At 30.3% G+C, this 21,154-nt stretch overlaps 1 protein-coding gene across 20 annotated transcripts in view; it reads right to left on the bottom strand.

The window, feature by feature from the left end:
* Positions 1-21,154, bottom strand: part of LOC140053840 (liprin-beta-1-like) — a 125,535-nt gene that overhangs the window by 24,342 nt on the left and 80,039 nt on the right. For all 20 annotated transcript variants that reach the window (XM_072098527.1, XM_072098539.1, XM_072098531.1 and 17 more), the window contains 2 exons: positions 3,393-3,546; positions 2,598-2,729 (listed from right to left, as the gene is read on the bottom strand). In XM_072098527.1, the coding sequence (XP_071954628.1) occupies positions 2,598-2,729; positions 3,393-3,546 (286 nt within the window). The remainder of the gene's footprint in view (positions 1-2,597; positions 2,730-3,392; positions 3,547-21,154) is intronic.

The raw sequence follows: 21,154 nt of genomic DNA, 5'->3' as shown, positions 1-21,154 counted from the left end.
GCAATTACATCTCACAAATTACATCCCACAATTACATCTTGCAAATTACATCTCGCAAATTATATCCCACAATCATTTACATCCCGCAATTACATCTCGCAATATCAACTTTTTATTTATAGGTTGAAAACCTTTGATTAAAAGATATAACAAAAAGCAATACAAAAGTTCAGACACGCACACACACACACACTTGAAAATGTATAGTAATACATGCAAATGCATGTATTATACACATACTGTATAACACACTTTTCTATTTCAAAGCATTCCAAAGATAATTTCCTCTATGGCAGATTAAACATTTTTGAAAATTATAATGCAAAAGATATGTCTTTTTGTGAAGTTTTGGACTTCTCTACCCTATTCCAAAATCCTAATTTAGCACTGCTTATTAAATAAATAGACTATTACAGGTATCGATGACTCAGTTGCTAACTTAAACTGAATAGCAATTTTAATATAATAATAAAAGTTAAACTGAATATAATAATTAGTTTAATATTAATATATTTGATTTGACAATTGGTTGAAGTTATATCTGATGAATTGTAAATATTAAACTCTTGGTAAGAAGCCAACTGCTCTAATTTAATCAGATTAAACTTATTGTTGATGTCAAAAATAATTTTTATTCTGCCATGATGAAGGTAAAATATAAAACGTCTGTCTGTTTGTTACTACATTAACAGTTTTGTAAAATAATATTGACTCAAGGACGTTGTTTAGAAAGAATAATAATAACAAATAAAATCAATTCAACAATTGTTCTTTGTTTGGTTTGGCAGGGCACTAAACTGGACTGGATATTTGAAGGAATTGATTATTGATAATTATTGATTATTGAATTTGATAGATCATGTTTTAAAGAACTAGATTCTGTGAAAAATATATCTGTTACAAAAGAACTTAGTCTTCACTTCTACTTTATATTATGCACATTCACCAGAACAAATATCAAAACACATCAAATATTAACTGGTCTATAATTGGAGGGTACCATAATGGAACGGTCTTTATATAGAACAGACTTGTAGACACAAATACCAGAATACATCAAATATTAACTGCAAATGATAAATTATTATTAACTGGTCTATAATTGGAAGGTACCATAATGGAAAGGTTTTTATTTTTTGGAGACACAAATACCAGAATACATCAAATATTAACTGGTCTATAATTGGAGGGTACCATAATAGAACGGTCTTTATTTAGAAAAGTTTGTAGACACAAATACCAGAATACATCAAATATTAACTGCAAAGGATAAATTATGTATGGAAAGCTCTCATCACATAACTGTTATATTTGAACTAATGCAGTGTTTTAAAAGCTTCTTGGCAGAATTCATCTACAGGACACTTAAGAGGCAACGATCGATGACATTTGACCTAAGCAATTCAAGTTGTGAAACTAACATATAGGTTTCAGTTATCTTATTTTGTTTGATTACAATATGTTCATATTGTCTGCTTTTAAACAACTATTATAATTTTCTTATTACCGTATATTTCGGTGTATAAGTCGCACCTGTGTATAAGACGCACCCCCAACTGAGAGTAAAATATCGGTATTTTTTATATCGTCGATGTATAAGACGCCCCTTATATTTCATCAAAACAATGTTTTTTTAAATTGTAATCAATATTATTGTAATAATATATTTTGTTATATCTACAACGGCGTCCTTTATTTAGGTTTTTTCTTACCTAGGCTCGGCCGCGCCCAGCCTCAACAAGTTCTTTCTAACTTGTTATTCATGAGTTTCGCCGCAACATCGAGTGCATGACCGTGTGTGTAACACGCACGTGTGTGGGCTAGCCTCGCTCGATCATTTTGAGAGGGCGCACGTTTTCACGGACAATCGTATTCGATTAGTATCTATGTATCCGAGAAGTGTGTACGCTAGGTCCATGCTATAATCACCTGGAGAATATACTAGTCGAATACCGTACACCATGTGTCACCAAAAGAAGGGCTTGCACTTGGGGTACGGCGATCGTGCGTATAACTACTGTATAAATAAATACTATTCCAATCGTACGACGTCGTACACGTTTACAAATGAAATTTTATCGGAGCGCCATAATGAACAAATCTTTTCATCATATTTAGTATAACATCATGCTAAAATGACTTGAAAACTAGGCCTAGGCAGAAGCAGGTTGCCGTTACGTTAGTTAGTTACTGTAGCTAGGCCTAGCCTACTCAGGCCTAGCAAACGAGGTGACGATAGCCTAGGCCTATGTACAATCTGTGTGGTGAGGCATTTATGTTCGGTGTATAAGACGCACCCTTAATTTAGAGGTCAAATTTGCGTGTCAAAAGTGCGACTTATACACCGAAATATACGGTAGTCCTAGTTTTATTTTCAGTGAACATCTAAAACATTAAATCGGCGAATAAGAATTATAAATATTATTCAGTGAGTTTTAATAACGGATAAAACGGCACGCACCTTTGTAGAAGTTGTTTGGTGTTTCAAGTTCCGCAAAAAACACATATTAAAATTTCATTAATCTTAAATTAATACAATTCTCACATCAATCTACACACAATAATGATTATTATTAATAATAATCATAATGTCTTACCCATTTGATTTGATGTCTCTGGACCAGCCAAGACGTGCCCCTGCAGTGGCCCTTAGCCGCCCCCCTCTTTGGAACCCCATGGGTGCTTCTTCATCATCTGAAGCAATTTGGGTTGAGCCAGAACGCTTCAGCCTGTAAAAAAAAAATACATACATTTGAAGTTTGTTTTCTTATGTTCATAATGCCATGTTCATAATTCCTTGTTCATAATTACATGTTCATAATTCCATGTTCATAATACCATGTTCATAATTCCATGTTCATAATACCATGTTCATAATGCTATGTTCATAATACCATGTTCATAATGCCTGGTTCATAATGTCTTGTGCATAATGCTTTGTTCATAATGCCATGTTCATAATTACATGTTCATAATTCCTTGTTCATAATTCCATGTTCATAATACCATGTTCATAATGCCATGTTCATAATACCATGTTCATAATGCTATGTTCATAATACCATGTTCATAATGCCTGGTTCATAATGCCATGTTCATAATGCCATGTTCATAATGCTCCGTTCATAATGCCATGTTCATGTCATGTTCATTATGCCTTGTTTACAATGCCTTGTTCATAATGCCATGTTCTTGATAAACTTTTCAACCAATACACGTTATTATCTCTTAAACAAATCTATCAATTAAATTTCTCTTATCACTTATCTACAGTATTTAAGTTTTAATGTTGTTTTTATCATATTATTTTACATATAACATTATACATTAATTGAATAATATAGTAAGACTACATCTAATTAAAAAACTATAAAGAAATGAACTGATCTTACCTGACAAATAACTTTTTAATCCCTTTCTTCTTCTTCCTGATTTCAGTAGGAGGGGTCCCAGGAGGGGGAGGCAACTCACCTCGCTGCATCATCTCGTAATTTACGTATCGTCCTCCGTTGATTCGGTACAGGTTCTCTTCACTGATATTATTAGCTGTAGAAGAAAATTAGAAAAATCAAAAACTTACATCCAACAGAAATGTTGAGTTCAGAGTTCATAATCATATCAAAAACACAGAAACAGTTTTGTGTCATTTTCAAGCAATCAGTGATGCCATTTCCAACCAGCTAGGGGTGCCATTTCCAACCAGCTAGGGATGCCATTTTCAACCAGCTAAGGCTGCATTTCCAACCATTTCATGACTTCTTGTGGCCATAAAAATGTTTGATTACAAAGAAAACAATATACAGAAAACGGAAAAATTTAATGTTTCGAGAAAATACGAGAGGAGAATGCACAGCGAGAATGACGACATATATCTTATTCCTTCCACAATAAATTATACTTAAAGGAGCTATAGTAAAATTCTTATAAAAGTGCTTTATTTCAAACAACCTCTTAACTTAGAAATAGTAACATGTGTAATCAATACATGCACACTTCAGTAATAACATTAAAGCATTCACATGTAATATAAATTTAATCAAATGTTCAATAATTATTAATAGCATATATTTCCTGTCTGACTATTAAGCACATTTCGATCAAAACAAATAACGCAATATATTTTTTTTGTCTCGTGTGGGTTCGTCCCAGTATATATAAACACGACATGCAAAGAACATTAATTCTAAACTGATAGGTGCGCAATAATATATTATTAATACTATGATGATTTAATTGTATAGCTTTGATTGTGTTAAGCTTTGATTAGTTTCTACACCTTATCATTGTTTGTCAATTATATATTTTTATGTTGAACATAGTTGAAGTTAAATTATCAAAATCACTGATAAAATGTATATTTTATACAGTTGAACTCCAATTCAGAACCTAACAAAATGTCACCCTAATAGGGGTGTCCTCCAACCTGTGTCCATTAATAGAGACATCTCTGAATAGAGCTGTTGGAGGATGTCCCAAAGATAGGGTTTTTCCCAAAGATAGGGTTTTTTAACAAAGATAGGATTTTTTAACAAAGATAGGATTTTTTAACAAAGATGGGGTTTTTTAACAAAGATGGGGTTTTTACCAAAGATAGGTTTTTTTAACAAAGATAGGGTTTTTTAACAAAGATAGGGTTTTTTAACAAAGATAGGGTTTTTTTTAACAAAGATAGGGTTTTTTTTATACCAAAGATAGGGTTTTTATACCAAAGATAGGGTTTTTTAACAAAGATAGGGTTTTTTAACAAAGATAGGGTTTTTTAACAAAGATAGGGTTTTTTAACAAAGATAGGGTTTTTTAACAAAGATAGGGTTTTTTAACAAAGATAGGGTTTTTTAACAAAGATAGGGTTTTTTAACAAAGATAGGGTTTTTTAACAAAGATAGGGTTTTTTAACAAAGATAGGGTTTTTTAACAAAGATAGGGTTTTTTAACAAAGATGGGGTTTTTACCAAAGATAGGGTTTTTTAACAAAGATAGGGTTTTTTAACAAAGATAGGGTTTTTCCCAAAGATAGGGTTTTTCCACAAAGATAGGGTTTTTTAACAAAGATAGGGTTTTTTAAAAAAGATGGGGTTTTTCCCAAAGATAGGGTTTTTCCCAAAGATAGGGTTTTTTCCCAAAGATAGGGTTTTTCCCAAAGATAGGGTTTTTACCAAAGATGGGGTTCTACTGTTCATAACTAGTATATGTAGTTTTTAAATCCTGCTGTATTACAACCAATACGGTACATCTATTATGCCCCATAGTAGCACTACAAGATTGTTATTACAACATATTTCAATGTTAATGTGCATTCAGCAATAAACAAAATATAATGATTGCACAAGTGTGGTAAAATATATGTACAGTAGTACATGCAGCAGGAAAAAAAAAAGAAGAAACTGAGTCATTTTGTTACAAAACTATTAATAGATGTCTGCAACGGGCAAAACCAATAATGTACCGTGTTAAACCGCTACTAACTACTACATTAGTTGCAGCCATTATGCTAATGTGTCCACTAAAAAACGCAATTAGCAGTTTGAAGCTTGTTTGCATCGTGTCATTTCAAGAAGCCGTCAAAAACATGATAAACAATTCAAAACATCAACTTTTCTCAGCCATTATTAATTTTAACAACATTTAGACCAGTCGGATAATTAGGAAAAAAAAAAAAATATTAAAAGGTTGATTGAAATACTAGGGACATATTACCTGTCAATTTTTCATTTAGTTTCCGAAGAAAGTGACATTAAAATGTTTGTTTACCATCCCAGAAGAGTGGACATTGCTGCGAGTAAATATCATCACTAATAACGCTTGAAGCAATATTGTGTTTGCAGTCAGTCGGAAATAAAATGATGAGAGTTTGAAATGATGGTATTACAAACCACGTCCATCAGCAGTTCATTGAAATAATGCATAAGGAACAACGAGTAACGAACGTGTGAACATTGTGATTGGAAAACCGTTAACATAATGAAGTTTTGATCAAAATTGGTGTAATTTTCATGTTATTGGTGTAATTTTGATGTAGCGTTAATGTATCACAATCTCAATAAAATACTATGTCGACAGTAAAATGTGTAATGTATTCTTGTTTAACAACCTACAAATATATTTAGCATTTCTTATGAGAAGAGAAAGAAAAATGTTCTCAAATTTGTTTGTATTATCGAATGGAATTCACAATGTTGTACTCATTGAACAATTTGCTTAGAAACTTAAATTTCTTTGCTCAAACAAAATTAAAAGTATATAAATATAACAGAAATGAAACATTAAAAATATGAAGATATAAAAAGGTAAATCTTTACCAAAAAGTTGAAAACAATAAAAAGTTTTAAAATGAAGATATTTTGGCATCATACTGATACAAACATTAAAAATTAAAACTGAAATAAAATAGATTATTTTAAGTTCTAGTCTAAAGATAACATGGTGTTATTCTATCATAGAATAATAATAAATTGTAGTTAGACTTTAAATTTAAACAACATATTGTGATGTCAAATAAGCTCAAGAATTAAAAAATACAAAGAAATACCTTGCATTTGATCCTCTGAATATTTTAGGTTTACGGTGAATTTTATTTTGGAAGCAACAAAAAAATAATACTGAATATAAACTGGTACTTAGTCTAACATGTTATGCAATAACCAACCATGATGACACAGCTATAAACTTTAATACCTCTTCTATTCAATGATATTTTAAAACTACTTTGAAAAACAGTAAGCTGGTATTTAAAGTGAAAACAATTAATAAAGCATAGTAGTGTTTATTTAAAAAATGAAAGATGTATCATCCCCAAAAACATAAAAAATGAAGATAAATAAAATCAGACTTTAAATAAGCTGTTTTTCAGTTTTAATAAAGTTTTTCACTTCTGTAAAAAAAAATTAGTTCACTTATAAAAAAGGAAACATTTAATTTTAATCAAAGAACATTTTAAATTATATTTTTCCAGGTAAATATTTTTTTTTCCCGATCCAGTTTTTGGTCAAACTGAATAACTATTGACATTAAAATGGCATAAAAAATTGTTAGGGGGATAATATATCTTTAATGTCTCTCTCCTTAACAAATTATCCAGATGATGACAACTCGTTTTGTTTACAGGAAAATCTAATTCAACCTTCGTAGATTATCGCTTAAAATAAAGTGAATTGCCTAAAAAATCAATAAAAAATATTCTAGTGTCGTTGCATGATTGAAACTTTTATTGCAAACATTTATCAGCCTGTCATAAAAGGTAATATTATACAACTATAATGTAAATCGTATAAAGAGGCAGTTCCTGAAACCTATGAAAATACCATGCACGCTACAATAAACGACACGCTAGTAGGCAAGGTATATTGATTCAGTTTGCAGATAAATTTTTTATTTATTATATTCTAATAAAATAAGAATTAAGTAAACTATACTCGCATAAATCATGTCTGAAGAAGCTAATGATTACTAGATTAAAGTCCATGTGACCATAGAGACTAAGAAAGAGATTACATTAAACTTGAAGTCCATGTGACCATAGAGACTAAGAAAGAGATTACATTAAACTTGAAGTCCATGTGACCATAGAGACTAAGAAAGAGATTACATTAATTGTTGAACGACAACGAAAAGATAATTTATCAAATCGCATGAGTACATTTAGCTCGCTGGGAGTTACATAACAAATGCAGAAGCCAGGCCAAGATGTTGACCATTGGCGGTCATGATTAAAATATTTGGAGAGAAAATAACCAATAATGTTGGCACAAGAATCAAAGATGGCGGCCATTGAAGTGGAGGTCAAAAGGTCACGAACAAAGGTTACAATAGATGCTCATTTACCATAAGGAAAATGAGGACAGTAAAATCATCATCAATATTTCCAACATCTTAAAATGAGATTCTTGGCATAAGTTAAACAGGTATGAGAAATAAGAACACGATTTACAACCAATATGGTGTCAAATTCATGTTGTGACATAAGTAGGAAATTGCTTATTGTGGTTGATTGATATGCTTGCCGTACAAGGTCTTAAAGCGAGCATGTAACAGATTTACATTCTGCGTTGAAATCTGAATAAAAAATGTGTTGAATAGCTAAACTACAACTATTAAAATATCACAAAGGAAATTACTGTAAAAATAAATCAATTATGGCTTCTGAAATAGAATGCCCTTTTTTCTAAGATGTTTTGTAGTACCTGGCACGCAAAAAAAAGCAGAAAGAAAGATCAGAATTCGACTGCAGTAAATTCCACCTCTCAGAGGATATCACAATTAAGGGGACATTCTATTAAAAGAAAAGGGGAAATATATGTAAATTAATTCTACTACTATGATGAACTCCTATCTAGATGACACACTCCTGATTTGTTGGTTCCAAAGAATGTCCCTTTAATAGGTGAACAGTCTATTGTATTTTGTGTTTAAATAGTTAGTACTATTAACAGTGTAAAGCGCTGTCTACACTATCAAACTTTTTGTGACAGCAAATGTAATGTGACCAAATATGGTAGTAATATGCTCAAATATGGTAGTGATATGCTCAAATATGGTAGTGATATGCTCAAATATGGTAGTGATATGCTCAAATATGGTAGCGATATGACATCATCATGTACATATATGGGCACATTTTTTTAACCACATAAAGTTTTATAGTGTAGCTTTAGAGTGCTACAAATGTTGTTTAATGACCATTACTATTACATGTTTATTTATATATGTCGTTTGTATGTTGATATCAATTTCAATAATGCATGTTCTTACCTGACCTTGCTAAGACATATATAAATAATAGTTATCTTTTAAATATAAAAATAAAGTGTTTAATTATTACTAAAATTATGTTCTGAAGGTTTCATTAATGAATCTTGGGTTGTTTGCTATCCCTCCAGACTTCAAACAATAATAACAGCAAAAATGTTTTAAAAGGGTTTTTCTAATTTCGTAAATGTTACATATATTGTGTTTACAAACTGTTTTAAAAGTCAAAGTTCAAACATTTGTTGTGAACTTTGATCTGTTAAAGTTGTCCAAATGTCAGAAAATACATTAGCCATTTTGATTATTATATATTTGACGCAGAAACATGAATGCACCTTCAAGAATTCACAAATGTTGATCAAAACATTTGTGCCTCTATGTCGATCACTGTATGAAATTTAACACGCACAACTATAAATTATTCAAAATATCGAGTACGATTGCTCAATTAACGGCAAACGTCTTCATTTATTTTTCATAGCAGATGAGTTAAAAGCAACGAATGCATTCTTTGTGAAATTCCAATTTTAATATATCAAGCCATATTCTTGTTTATATGAATAATATTTGGGTGTAGTTAATGAGCTAATAATAATTTATTACTTTGTACTTTCTTGTGTGTTATAAATTTAACTCTGCACTTTCAATTATTTTTGCATGCTCCTTAATTTTCACAATTTAACCAAATTAAAGTTACTTTAAATTTGTTTTTAATGTCTAAGCTACTTAGAACGATTAATTTAGTTTGGTTATCATAAGTACAGTAGTATAGTAATATGTTTTGCAATGTTCATTTTAATATCTGTATTGCATACTTTCTGCCCTATAGGCCTACAAATCATATCAATGCAATTCTATTTATACAAAAAGTCTCCAAAAGAAAGGCAAGAGAAAGCAAAACGACAACAAAATGAAAACAAAAACTATACAGAATATTGTGTACTTCCAAATCCATTAAATTTTGGTTACCTAATACATTTTTGTATTGACCCTAAAGTAAGACATTTATCCTACAGTTTCTCCTATTATTAAATCTAAACTTAAAGGCCAGGTGCGGGCAAAAAAATTCTATTGATCATACATTCCAAAAATTATCGATCTATAGTTTGCCCTATGTTTCATCATTTTTGGGATTTTATTTGTGTTAATTATGGTATTTTTATTCAACTTCAAGTTTTATTTTTATGCTATAGCAAAAATTATCCATTCCACCATCTTTTTTTGTCCTTCTAGGGAGTCATCAGACATGTTATTACAGTAGGCTTAACTACCTAACTACTGAAAAAAAGTCTTCCTGGTTTTTATAGCAGAATTTTATTTGACTATTTTAAGGGAAATTAATTTTTATTACAAATATTTGATTTACCGGTATGTACAATTAACCAGATATTATGTTTAAAATAAATTCATGCCTGTACCTGAGCTTTAAAGCTCTGTCTACACTATTAAACTGGTTTGAAAAAAAAGTGTGATGTGCCCAAATATGGTAGTGGTATGACATCATCATGTCCATATATGGGCACGTCACATTTTCACATAAGTTTGATAGTGTAAACAGAGCTTTAGATCATACCTACCAACAGGTAGGATAATCCCCAATTCCGATTACAATCCAACCACAAATTTATTCTTAACAATAACCTAGTAGATACTGTACCTATCCATCTTTCTACTAGTCTACTGTAGCCTCCAAATGGATCCATTTAACTCTTGTATATTTTAGACGGTATAACCTAACCGTAGTAGCCAACTAAATAGATATAGCCATTCCTACCTCCACATACGAATCCATACATATTGATCCCTACAGTATATTCCTCTATGTCGGCATATGCATAACCATCCAGCCTGTTGCCTATATTGACGTCAATTAAATCTCAATTTAAAGGTTAACCATACACACACTATATTAACGCCCAATAATCTATCTTCAAAGAATTAAAAAACGTTTTACCTTCAAATTTTAAAATGATCGTAATCCTAGATTCAACGTAACTTATGGGCAATTCCAAATACTACAAATCTATTGTTCCAGAACACATCAATTCAATGAGTCACTCAATCCGACTATCCTGTTCCAACAATAACAATAGAACTATAACCAAGGTCGTGCTACAAAGTATTCCAGTGCAGTAGATCCAATAGTTTGGTTTTTTTCTATCGATGCTGGCTTCAAACTCATTTTAAATTCAATATTATGACTCAAACAGTACTTTGGTAATTACTACCACTAGACAAGTCAGGTGAAGATAAGAGCACAAAAGACGTTAAATACTTGAAAGACAATGGTCCTTTATTCTAGTGTTCAATTGTTAGAGGAAATGTCCTTTTAACAGATACAAGACTTTTAATACATCTTTAGAAATCGTAATTTCATTAATGAAATAAGATGGTAAATGAGTGAATAGCAACACACAAGTCACACCTTTTTTTTTCTGTTATTTTTACACAAAAGAACATTTAATAAAAATAAGATAAATAAATAATATAATTTTAAAAATAAATATTAACAATAATAATGGTAATGAAATTAAAATATGTATCTTGAAGATAAAAGCGTAGTTGGTTTAAAAATCAAAATGTACTTTTAATCTATTTTTGGTAAATGTATATATAATTGTGCACAGTATCATAGCCTAATTCTATGATACAGTATCTCATATGACACCTGTATTAGGATATAACCATAAACCTAACATTAACATAAAATAGCAACACATGTGATATACATGTGATACTGTATATAGAATTTGCCTATAATACAGAATACATAATGGCACATATGTGGATATATAGTACAGAGAATCGAGTTGTACTTTACTTTCAAGCTGTTAATTGCATTTCATTTTCAAAAACAAAAGGGGTCAGAAGTACGAATTATAATTAAACTAAATAAAGTAAATGGCTGACTACACTTTAATCAGACAATTCACAGAGTAAGAGTGACGCCTGTCTAACGGGCGGATGAATAGATAAAAAAGAACAGATTATAGCGGACAATATGATAAAATGGATGTATAGACTTTGATTACCTTTATCTAGATAGGAAATCAAACACCCTATTAAGAAGTATAGTAATGATATGGGCAATAATAGAATGTTACAAATGTATAATTTACAGATAAACTATTGCTTTAGAACAACAACTACTTCAATACTACTAGCCTATAATCAGCTCATTTTAGGTGTACAGTACAGTTGTGATGGACAGTCACACCAATTCCAAATGTGTACACCCATCACCCAGCGCCAACATTTTTAAGGGCTTTTCTTTGGTCAGAAAAGTTTTTAAAATGTCATTATTACATATACATACACTTAACCATCCGTTTTAAAATAAAGATTTTATCATTATTATCATCATTTACGGCAATCTTTTATCATTTGTAATATTATTAAAATTTTTCCATCTACTAACAATTTCTGAGCCTCCACTCCATAGTCGCAGTAAGCTGTCTACACTATCAACCTAATTTGACAAAGAACGTGTCATGTATCCAAATACGGTAGTGATATTCCCAAATATGGTAGTGATATGACATGATATGGGCACATTTTGTTGTCACATAAAGTTTGATAGTGTAGACAGAGCTTAAGATAATAAGTTCAGCACATTTTACAATATTTAAAAATACTGAATCCACTTAAGCATTCCAAATTTCGAAGCTATTAGAATATCCATAAATAAAATCCATAGATAAAAAATATCCATACATAACATCAATAATAATGTAATATTCAATAACCTTGCAAATTTAATTGGGTTTCAAGTCATAATTTACATTAATAGCCAGATGCAGGTAAAACGAATGAGTTATTGATATTTTCTGTCAGTGCCAATATCTTTTTTATTATGGTCAAAAAAGTTTTTAAAATGTCATTTTTTCAGATACATTATAGAGAATTATTGAGATATATTGTCCCCTGAAAAATATTTTGTTCATAATTTTAATGTCACAGTAATTCACTTTGACAAAAAACTGGATTGAGAAAAAAAAGAGTTTTTGGTTAAAAGAAAGCGTTTATTTTGTCTATTTGTCAATATTTTGGGGTTTTTTTTTCTACAGAAGTGAATAACTTTATTAAAACTACAGAATGACCTATTTAAATTCTGTTTTCATTAATCTTCATTTTTCATGTTTTTGAGAGACAATACATCTTTAATTTTACCAAAATTGTAGAGTTCAACCATAATAATGTTTACATGAAAACTAATTGGCAATAAGCTACATGACCTTTGAACAACATTGATTAGGTTCATTATTATTAGCCTCGTTAATTTCACATTAAATTCCTCTCATTGTAATTCCAATGGTTTCTGATCAACTTCGTTAGACGAGTTTAATAGTAACACTGTATGTTTTAACATGCTATATTGAAGATATACAACTATAGGGCATAATAGGAGTTCAAGAAATTTAGAAACGAGGCAGCCAAAAAATAGATAATTGAGGCCCTTATGGGAAAAAACACAAGCGCTTGTTTATAAACGCAACAGATTCTCAGTTCTGTATCGCGAAATATGACAATATTTAGCCAGTATTATAGGCAAATTCCATAATACAGCAGTACATGTGAATCATATGTGATCTGGCATCATGGACGGTTAGGTTAATAAGGTTGGAGTCTATGATATAGTAGCGAGAATCAACTGGCTAAATTAGAAGAATACAGATTACCCCCATATCACTACGGTTTGAGCGAGTCATATGGCCGAGCGGTTAAGGCAGGGGCGCCGTTTACCGTACCTAAAGAGCCAACAACAACATCGGCAAGGGTTCGAGGCCGACTCGCTCCTAGTTCTGGTGGTGGAACAAGTCTTCTCGGATAAGGACTATAAACCGTAGGTCCAGTGTACACAGTTATAACCTGTGTGCACTTTAAAGAACCCAGTTCATTATTCGAAAAAGAGGGGTTACCCCGGTGAACTGGTTCACACAATAGCCCCTGTATCAGGGGGATTACCACCTATCTGATAGGACAGTGATTAATTCAATATTGGTAATCCTTGGCCACATTGCCTAAAGGCATAAAATAAAAATAAAAATAATATTTAAGAAAAAACAACAGATTTTCAAATCTCAATAATCATAATGTTACAATATAAATAATATTATCTACATAATTCTGAAATCTTTCTTCATAAATGCATTACACAAATATGTTCCAACTGATTTAATTTACTGTAACTGACAAAATCAACAAACTCGGTCAAGCATGATAGATCATAATCAATTTGTCTATAACTCGTATTGATTCGTATTGATTAGGTTACAATTTAAATATAATTAGCTAGAAGTAAATCTGGGTAAATTATCTGTAATAGACAAATGAAAATGGAAATAACTAATTATTAAATATTCGTCTAATTTATGTAATTTAACAATAAGGCGAATGAATATATTATTCATAATAGATGAATATTGTTATCCAAAGGCCAATTACTGGAAAAAAATGAAAATGCTGTTGGTATCTGTGGCCAGATCAAATAAAATGTGCCCATATATGGACATGATGATGTCATATCACTACCATATTTGGGCATATAACTATCATATTAGGGCACAATTTTTTGTCAAACTAAAATGATAGTGTAGACAGAGCTTTAAATGAATATTTGATGTACAGTAATGTAGATTTGGAAACTTGTGATTAGGATTTGGAGGTGTATAAGGATAATGAATTAATAAAAAATATGAAATAAATATGAATCACCTAGCTATCAACATCAAATAATAGTAATGGTAATATTTTTATTGAAGACTATAAAATAATTGGCAATGCATTGGTGACTCATGGCAACAAACCCAGGTGTGTATTAAAATTATTTTTTTTTTCCCACAATACATGTATGGTAGATTAATGTAATATTAACTGTAACATATTAAAATAAATAGCTTAAATGATATAAACAATATTGAGGAAATGTAAAAAAAAAGTTAAATTTAAAATATGATATTTGATATGGAAACATTCTACCGCTAAAAGGGGGGAGGGGGGGGGGGAGGAGTGGATGGTATGTTCAGATTTAATAGAGCAACAGTAACTCAACATGGTAAAGTGGAATAGCACCACCGGATTATCATGAATTTTGAAGGTCGAATCTTTAAATTAAACTGACAAAATACTAATAATATAAATTGTTGAGAGCAATTAATTTTGTAGTAAAGGGTGAGTAGGTGGTGGAATAATATTTGCTAAATTTTTACATTTAAAAAAAAAATCAAACAAAAATGATAATGTCTTTATTTAAGCCTGTGGCAATACATGGTTCTCTACAGTACCTATTGCCATGGAAATTTAATAACCTCCAATTTATCGGATATGTACAATAAATAAATTGGATTAAATGGTCAAATACCTTGTAGAATGTATCTAGCTTCGACAATACATGGACAATTAGATTATTATTGTACTGGTCAAATATTATTGTATTGGTCAAATATGGCAAGTATGGATTTGGTAAGAATAGCCAGAGGTATACGAAATAAGTAGAGACTATAGTGAGGCTTGGGTTTAAAAAATGTACTGAAGAGTACTGTAGCTAGAGAAGGAAGCGGCAAGCAGTACTTGAAATACAAGAACACACCTTCAAAGAAAATATTCAATTTTAACAGTATAAAGTTCAACAAGGTTGTAAACCTTTTTTTAAACTGTCTGTTTATTTTTGTATGTACTTTCAGTGGTATATTTCACTACACATGTGCTGTTTACACAGTTGATAGGACATAATCTTACAAAATATATATAGTAAGAAATTACACATTTGTAAAAGTTGAAAAGGACATTGCCTGTTAAAACCGTATGTCCTGCTAACTGTAATTGGTTACATTTTCAAAATTACCATGTACAAATAGTTGATTTTATACTATAGTGATCAAGACTAAACCATAGATTTCTTATGTCATGACAATCAAAAGTTGCATATAAGTATGAAAACACATTTATAAGAGCTAAAAAAAACTAAATTAGACATTGTCTGTCTTTAAAAAAATGTGTTAATATCACATAATAGTTATAGTTTTTAGCAAATACTGGATAGAAAACAAATTTACCCAATAAAGCCACATAATTAAAGAAAAAAAAAATCAACCGGAAACCAATTGTTTGGAAGTCAATAAGTTTGTGGTTAAAGTTAACCTTTTTTGGTCTTTTTTATAAGCGAAATTATTATTTTTGTTAATTTAATTTGATTAAAACTACAAAATTACCTATTCAAAATGGCCTATTCGAAGTTTAATTTATTGATCGTTATTTTTCTTGTTTTTAGGTGACAATACTTTATAATTTGTGCATGAATTTTTTGTTTCTTAAGATTCAATTTCAAATAAAGATTGAGAGAAGTTTTTTTTTGCTAGCAATATTCCTGATGATGACATAATAAACGTCAAAAAATCCAATCAATCAAAATGCATTTCATAAAGTAGTCATTACTTTTTCTTACTTTAAATTTATAGATCTTTTGGTTATCATTAAAGTTATACATAAATGCTTATGGAGTTGAAAGTTGATTAATGAAACTAATGTACGGTTCTATTGAGATAAAAACATCTGAATAAAGGCAGTGGAGTGTTGACGGTTTCATCGGGAATAATAACTATGATATACGATACATCATTGTGTCCGTCCTACGTGCTTATTGCTGGAAATATTATATTCAATATGATCCTAATATGTTCATCTATCATAAATTGTGATATTATTAGAAATTGTTTATATAATATCGTGCTTTTATAACCAACTTTCAAAATACAATACTTTCTACTTGATCGAATAAAAGATATTGTTTTTATTTTAGCAATTTTAATTTCTAATACACTAATAATATTGCATAATATATTAACTTGTATAAACAAATATATTGACAATGCATTAATATTTTGTAAATGTTTTAAGGTTGAGAAACACTAGTAATGTTTGCGTCGTACCTCCCAATTTCCTTAAAAACAAAGTAGGTAAAGGTTGATAATGTCTCGTTTCAATATGTTTACCATCATCTTTTTCAAAAGACGGTTCCAGTATAACATTTGCGTAAGAAATTAAGTAACACAATTATAGGAGACACTAATACTACACCCTATTAAAGGAGAACTAAGGTGGCATCTGTAATACACCTACTAAATATTTTAATGATCCTTTTTTTGTGTAAAGTGCTTAGAAACATTGTATTAGGCTACCATCATTATATTATTATTTAAAGGCCCCCAACTCCCTAAACTTCGCAATTTGTAATGCAAAAGATAGGACATCAAATCAAGCTCAGCCAGCCATTCATTCCATCCCTATTTCAAAATCCTATCCGCCATTGATTTTATATTACATAACAGCAATTAATCTAATAATTCTTACATGTGCGTGTTGGTATAATGAACACCACTACGCTTATTAGGCTTCTTATTGACACTGCTAACTGTCACATGATCAACTTTATTAACGCTATTGTTCTGAAATCATTTCACCAACAACTCATTGACAACACATGTTACAACAAACCTGATCTTTAATATCAGCATTATCGCTCATCAAAGGTTAGATACACAAATATTCTAGAAATAGTTTACAGTCCAAAGTCTACAAATTACACATTATTTTACTTTAATAAAGGAGTAACTAAAGTTTCTAATACTGATCGAGTATAGTCCCATGGGCCAATATTAATTTTGTGGATATTTAGTGCATGGATACTATTATTTACTCATGCTCTATTGATACAGACCACCAGAAGCAGAGTTATGAATTAGTGTCATATTATTTATGTTGTGATTCTCTGTGTTTAGAGAAGGATGCTTTAGACCAGGTCCGCCTTATATTATTAGCCAATCAAAATCGTATAATTTTTGGAGGGAAAATGTTATCCTCCTCTGAAGCCTAAAATTTGCATGTCCAGTATAAAAGTGGAATGTAATAGATATTAAGGAGAAGAGAGAATAAGATCAGGGTAGATAAACGGAAAGATGATAAAGAAAATATTAAGGCTTGACTGGTAGTGGTAGAAAGATGTATTAATCGAATTACAAGGAATAAAAGTTCTAGTTGAGTTAAATATACTTTTTGTATGAGTTATCATTCAGTGACAGCTGTGTACGTCGCGTGGAAATATATACGCCTGAGAAAGCTCGGAACCAACTAAAATAAATTCACTACAATTAGAAATAGGTTATTTATTTTAGAAATACGTCTCATGTCTATTGTGAAAGAATCAAATTTAAAACGAGGTGTACGCTTTTGGTCAATCCTAGAGTACGCCCCATTTAGTTGTTTGTACATTACTGTTAAGTTATCTATGCTTTTATTCTCCAATAATCCCAATTTATGATAGTTAAAACATGGAAAACTTTAAAACACACTACTCAAATCTGCTGTAATCATATTGAAATTGTTACGATAGATCATTTTGAGATATAACATCTAGAGAATCAAGTAAAAGTTGGTGGAAACACCATAATCTGACAAATGAACATTGGTAAGTTTGACAGTTCGTCCTCCAAATAACCTCATCTAATCTAAACCACTATGTCCGTCCATTTATGACATGACAAAGTGGAAATGTCAGAAATCCACAAAGAGATATTATTACAAACACAGTTTTACTATCGCAATAACTAATATGGCATATATTGTACTATTACAACCATTAATAGCATCTATTAATGTTATACATAATGCAGGTAATAAAAAACTGTGTTTCTTTACTTTTTCGCACGCAAACATATGTATAAAATGTCAATATTAATGTTTATGTTTTTTTATTGTTCATTACGTTTCGAAGATCAAAAAGGTCATGAACATTAGATTATTTCCTAATTTTGTTACTAAACTGAAACCACTGAAGGAAAATATAATATATTGTTTCCTCCATGTCAAAACTAATATAGATTCGTTTATCTTTTTTTAATATTACTTGATATATTAATATATTTTGTTATTAGCCTAAAAATAGTGTTTATATTTAATATCTGAATTTTAAAAGCTTTCTAAATAAGTTAATTTCCCCAAAAAATAGATCTTTGAATAACAGAAAATGTTCCTATGGTCCTCAGCTGAAATATTTCCCTATGTAAACTTCATTATGAAACCAGACTTTCCAGAATACCACAAATTCAGGCCAGTTCAAGGAAGACCGGTTTAATAGAGAGATATGACTGTATAAACATTCATATCCTACAAATATAATCTTAGTTACTAAATATTTCAACTTACTTTCTGTACACTGGTACTTGATATATCCAACAATATAAGAAGCCCCAAGTTTAAAATGTTGTCACACAACCACCATGAGCTAGCTGCTCGGTTGGATCAATTAACTCCAGACTCAAGTGTGGTTAAGAACAAACTAAAACACCTCACACTGTTTTCACAATTGTTCCCAGTCTAAAGATCACACCGACCTTTGACATTGAAAACAAACGTAACATAGATTTTGAACGTGGCTTATCAAGCAAACAAGTGATGTAAATATTATACAAGTCTGACTGGCTCAAACTCCTAACCCATTATCATCAATTCGATGCTTCACGCTTCATCGATTTTATTGTTCAACTACTGATGACATCATATCTATATTTAGATATCAAGTTCGATACCTGTAATCTCACTTGTTAATATAATCAAGATTGACCGAGGAGGTAATTACAAACAGATTAATTAGAATTTATTTCAAAAATAATGTTGGAAAAATTATTCAAGCATAACAAATTTTTTTCTAAATAATGACAAAGATATAAACTTTTGATAAGCATGATAAAATGATTCCGGAGGCTCGTCCATGGCACGTCGTTGGGTCATTATAATCAGTTTTGAATTAGAGCAATCAATTTGTGTTATAGTATACTACAGGTCAAATGTCTTTGTTTAAAACACTCTAGCTTTCTAATGGAGGATGAATATTAATATTTATTAATAAAAAATAGATATTAATGATGGCAGTAGTAGGATTAGCTGCACACAGATGTAGAGACAGTCTGGCGGGTAGCCTAATCCATTCCAATCTCGCATATATATTGGTATCTATCATAATACGGTAATAATATTAATATTTATAATTTATTTTTTTTAATCATTTTAATAATTTATTACTTTTTTCTTCCTGATTTCCCAAATTCTGGATCTTCTCCTTTTCCTTGATTACTCATCAATAAACGTGAAAGGGACTTTAAACTTCCAAAGAATTATCTCATCTCATTAATATATAATTTAAAAAATAAGCTCTATATTAAAAATATTGACTCAATGTGTAGGGGATGCAAAGATGTATTTAGATTTAAGAGATGGATTATATATAGAAAGAATGGTTGGGAAAAAAAACCATAATTTTCAGTTCTCCAGAGATTCTTGGTGATGTGTTAAAAATAAAATGAGCTTTATTTTGGGTGGACTACTACTAAAGGTGAGTGGATAGTAAGATGACCAGCAAATTGAAACAATTCATCCCAACAAAGATAGAATACTCAGGGAAGAGTGAAATTTTTATTAAATGGAAATATAGATTTAGTTGATGAAAATATAGTATAGTCCCATGGGCTTAGTTATTAAATTAGAGTAGAATTGTACTTGAATTTCACTATTGGAATTTACTGATATCTTGTATATTCGAATTAAGATTAAATGGGGGGTGGGATTACACTCATGGTATATGTTTAAAAGCAAAGGATAATGGTTAGAGTAAATATTTTGGAGTAAATATTTTGGCGTATTCCTTAAAATGATAATAAACAACAGAATACGAAAATTGTGAAAATAATTATGAATAGAAACAAAATATGTCAAATATTGAAATCTAATATTACAATTTAAATTTAATAATCATAACCAAAATATTGATATAATTCACTCGGCTTGACACTACTTTATCGACCGACTTAAACTTGAAATTCTCAACCAATTGTTTACATATCATTATCAATTGGTCATGAACTACAAACAACGACTCTGCTCTCATTAAATAAGCTCCTAAATGAAGCGGACAATCCGTACGAAATTGACTGGAATATATTCGGAATAATTGACTTCTCCCGGGAACGAATACCAGATATACTTAACGCAATTGTAGTTTATAAAGCAGAAGAAATTTCTAAGCTTTTATTAAATACCTTGATATCAATTTCATTCATTAATAATATTCTAATATCCAGTTAATATAATCAGTATATAATCAACTGTCTGACCTTTCAAAAAATAATACATACATAATGCAACTCAAAGGAATAAATAATAAATATGGAATAAATATTCCGGAGATTAAATTATGTTTGATCCAAAAAAAAAATTAACATTTATGAATGAACTTAAAAAATTAGGAAAACATTTAAAATGAATAAATAAATATGGAACAAACATTCCGCAGATCAAATTATGTTTGATCCAAGGGGTTATACAAATTCACATTTATGAATGAAATTAAATAATTAGG

Source organism: Antedon mediterranea, chromosome 7 (genome assembly GCF_964355755.1).
Source record: "Antedon mediterranea chromosome 7, ecAntMedi1.1, whole genome shotgun sequence".
Classification (NCBI taxonomy): Eukaryota; Metazoa; Echinodermata; class Crinoidea; order Comatulida; family Antedonidae; genus Antedon; species Antedon mediterranea.
This window is presented reverse-complemented; position numbering and strand designations above follow the sequence as displayed.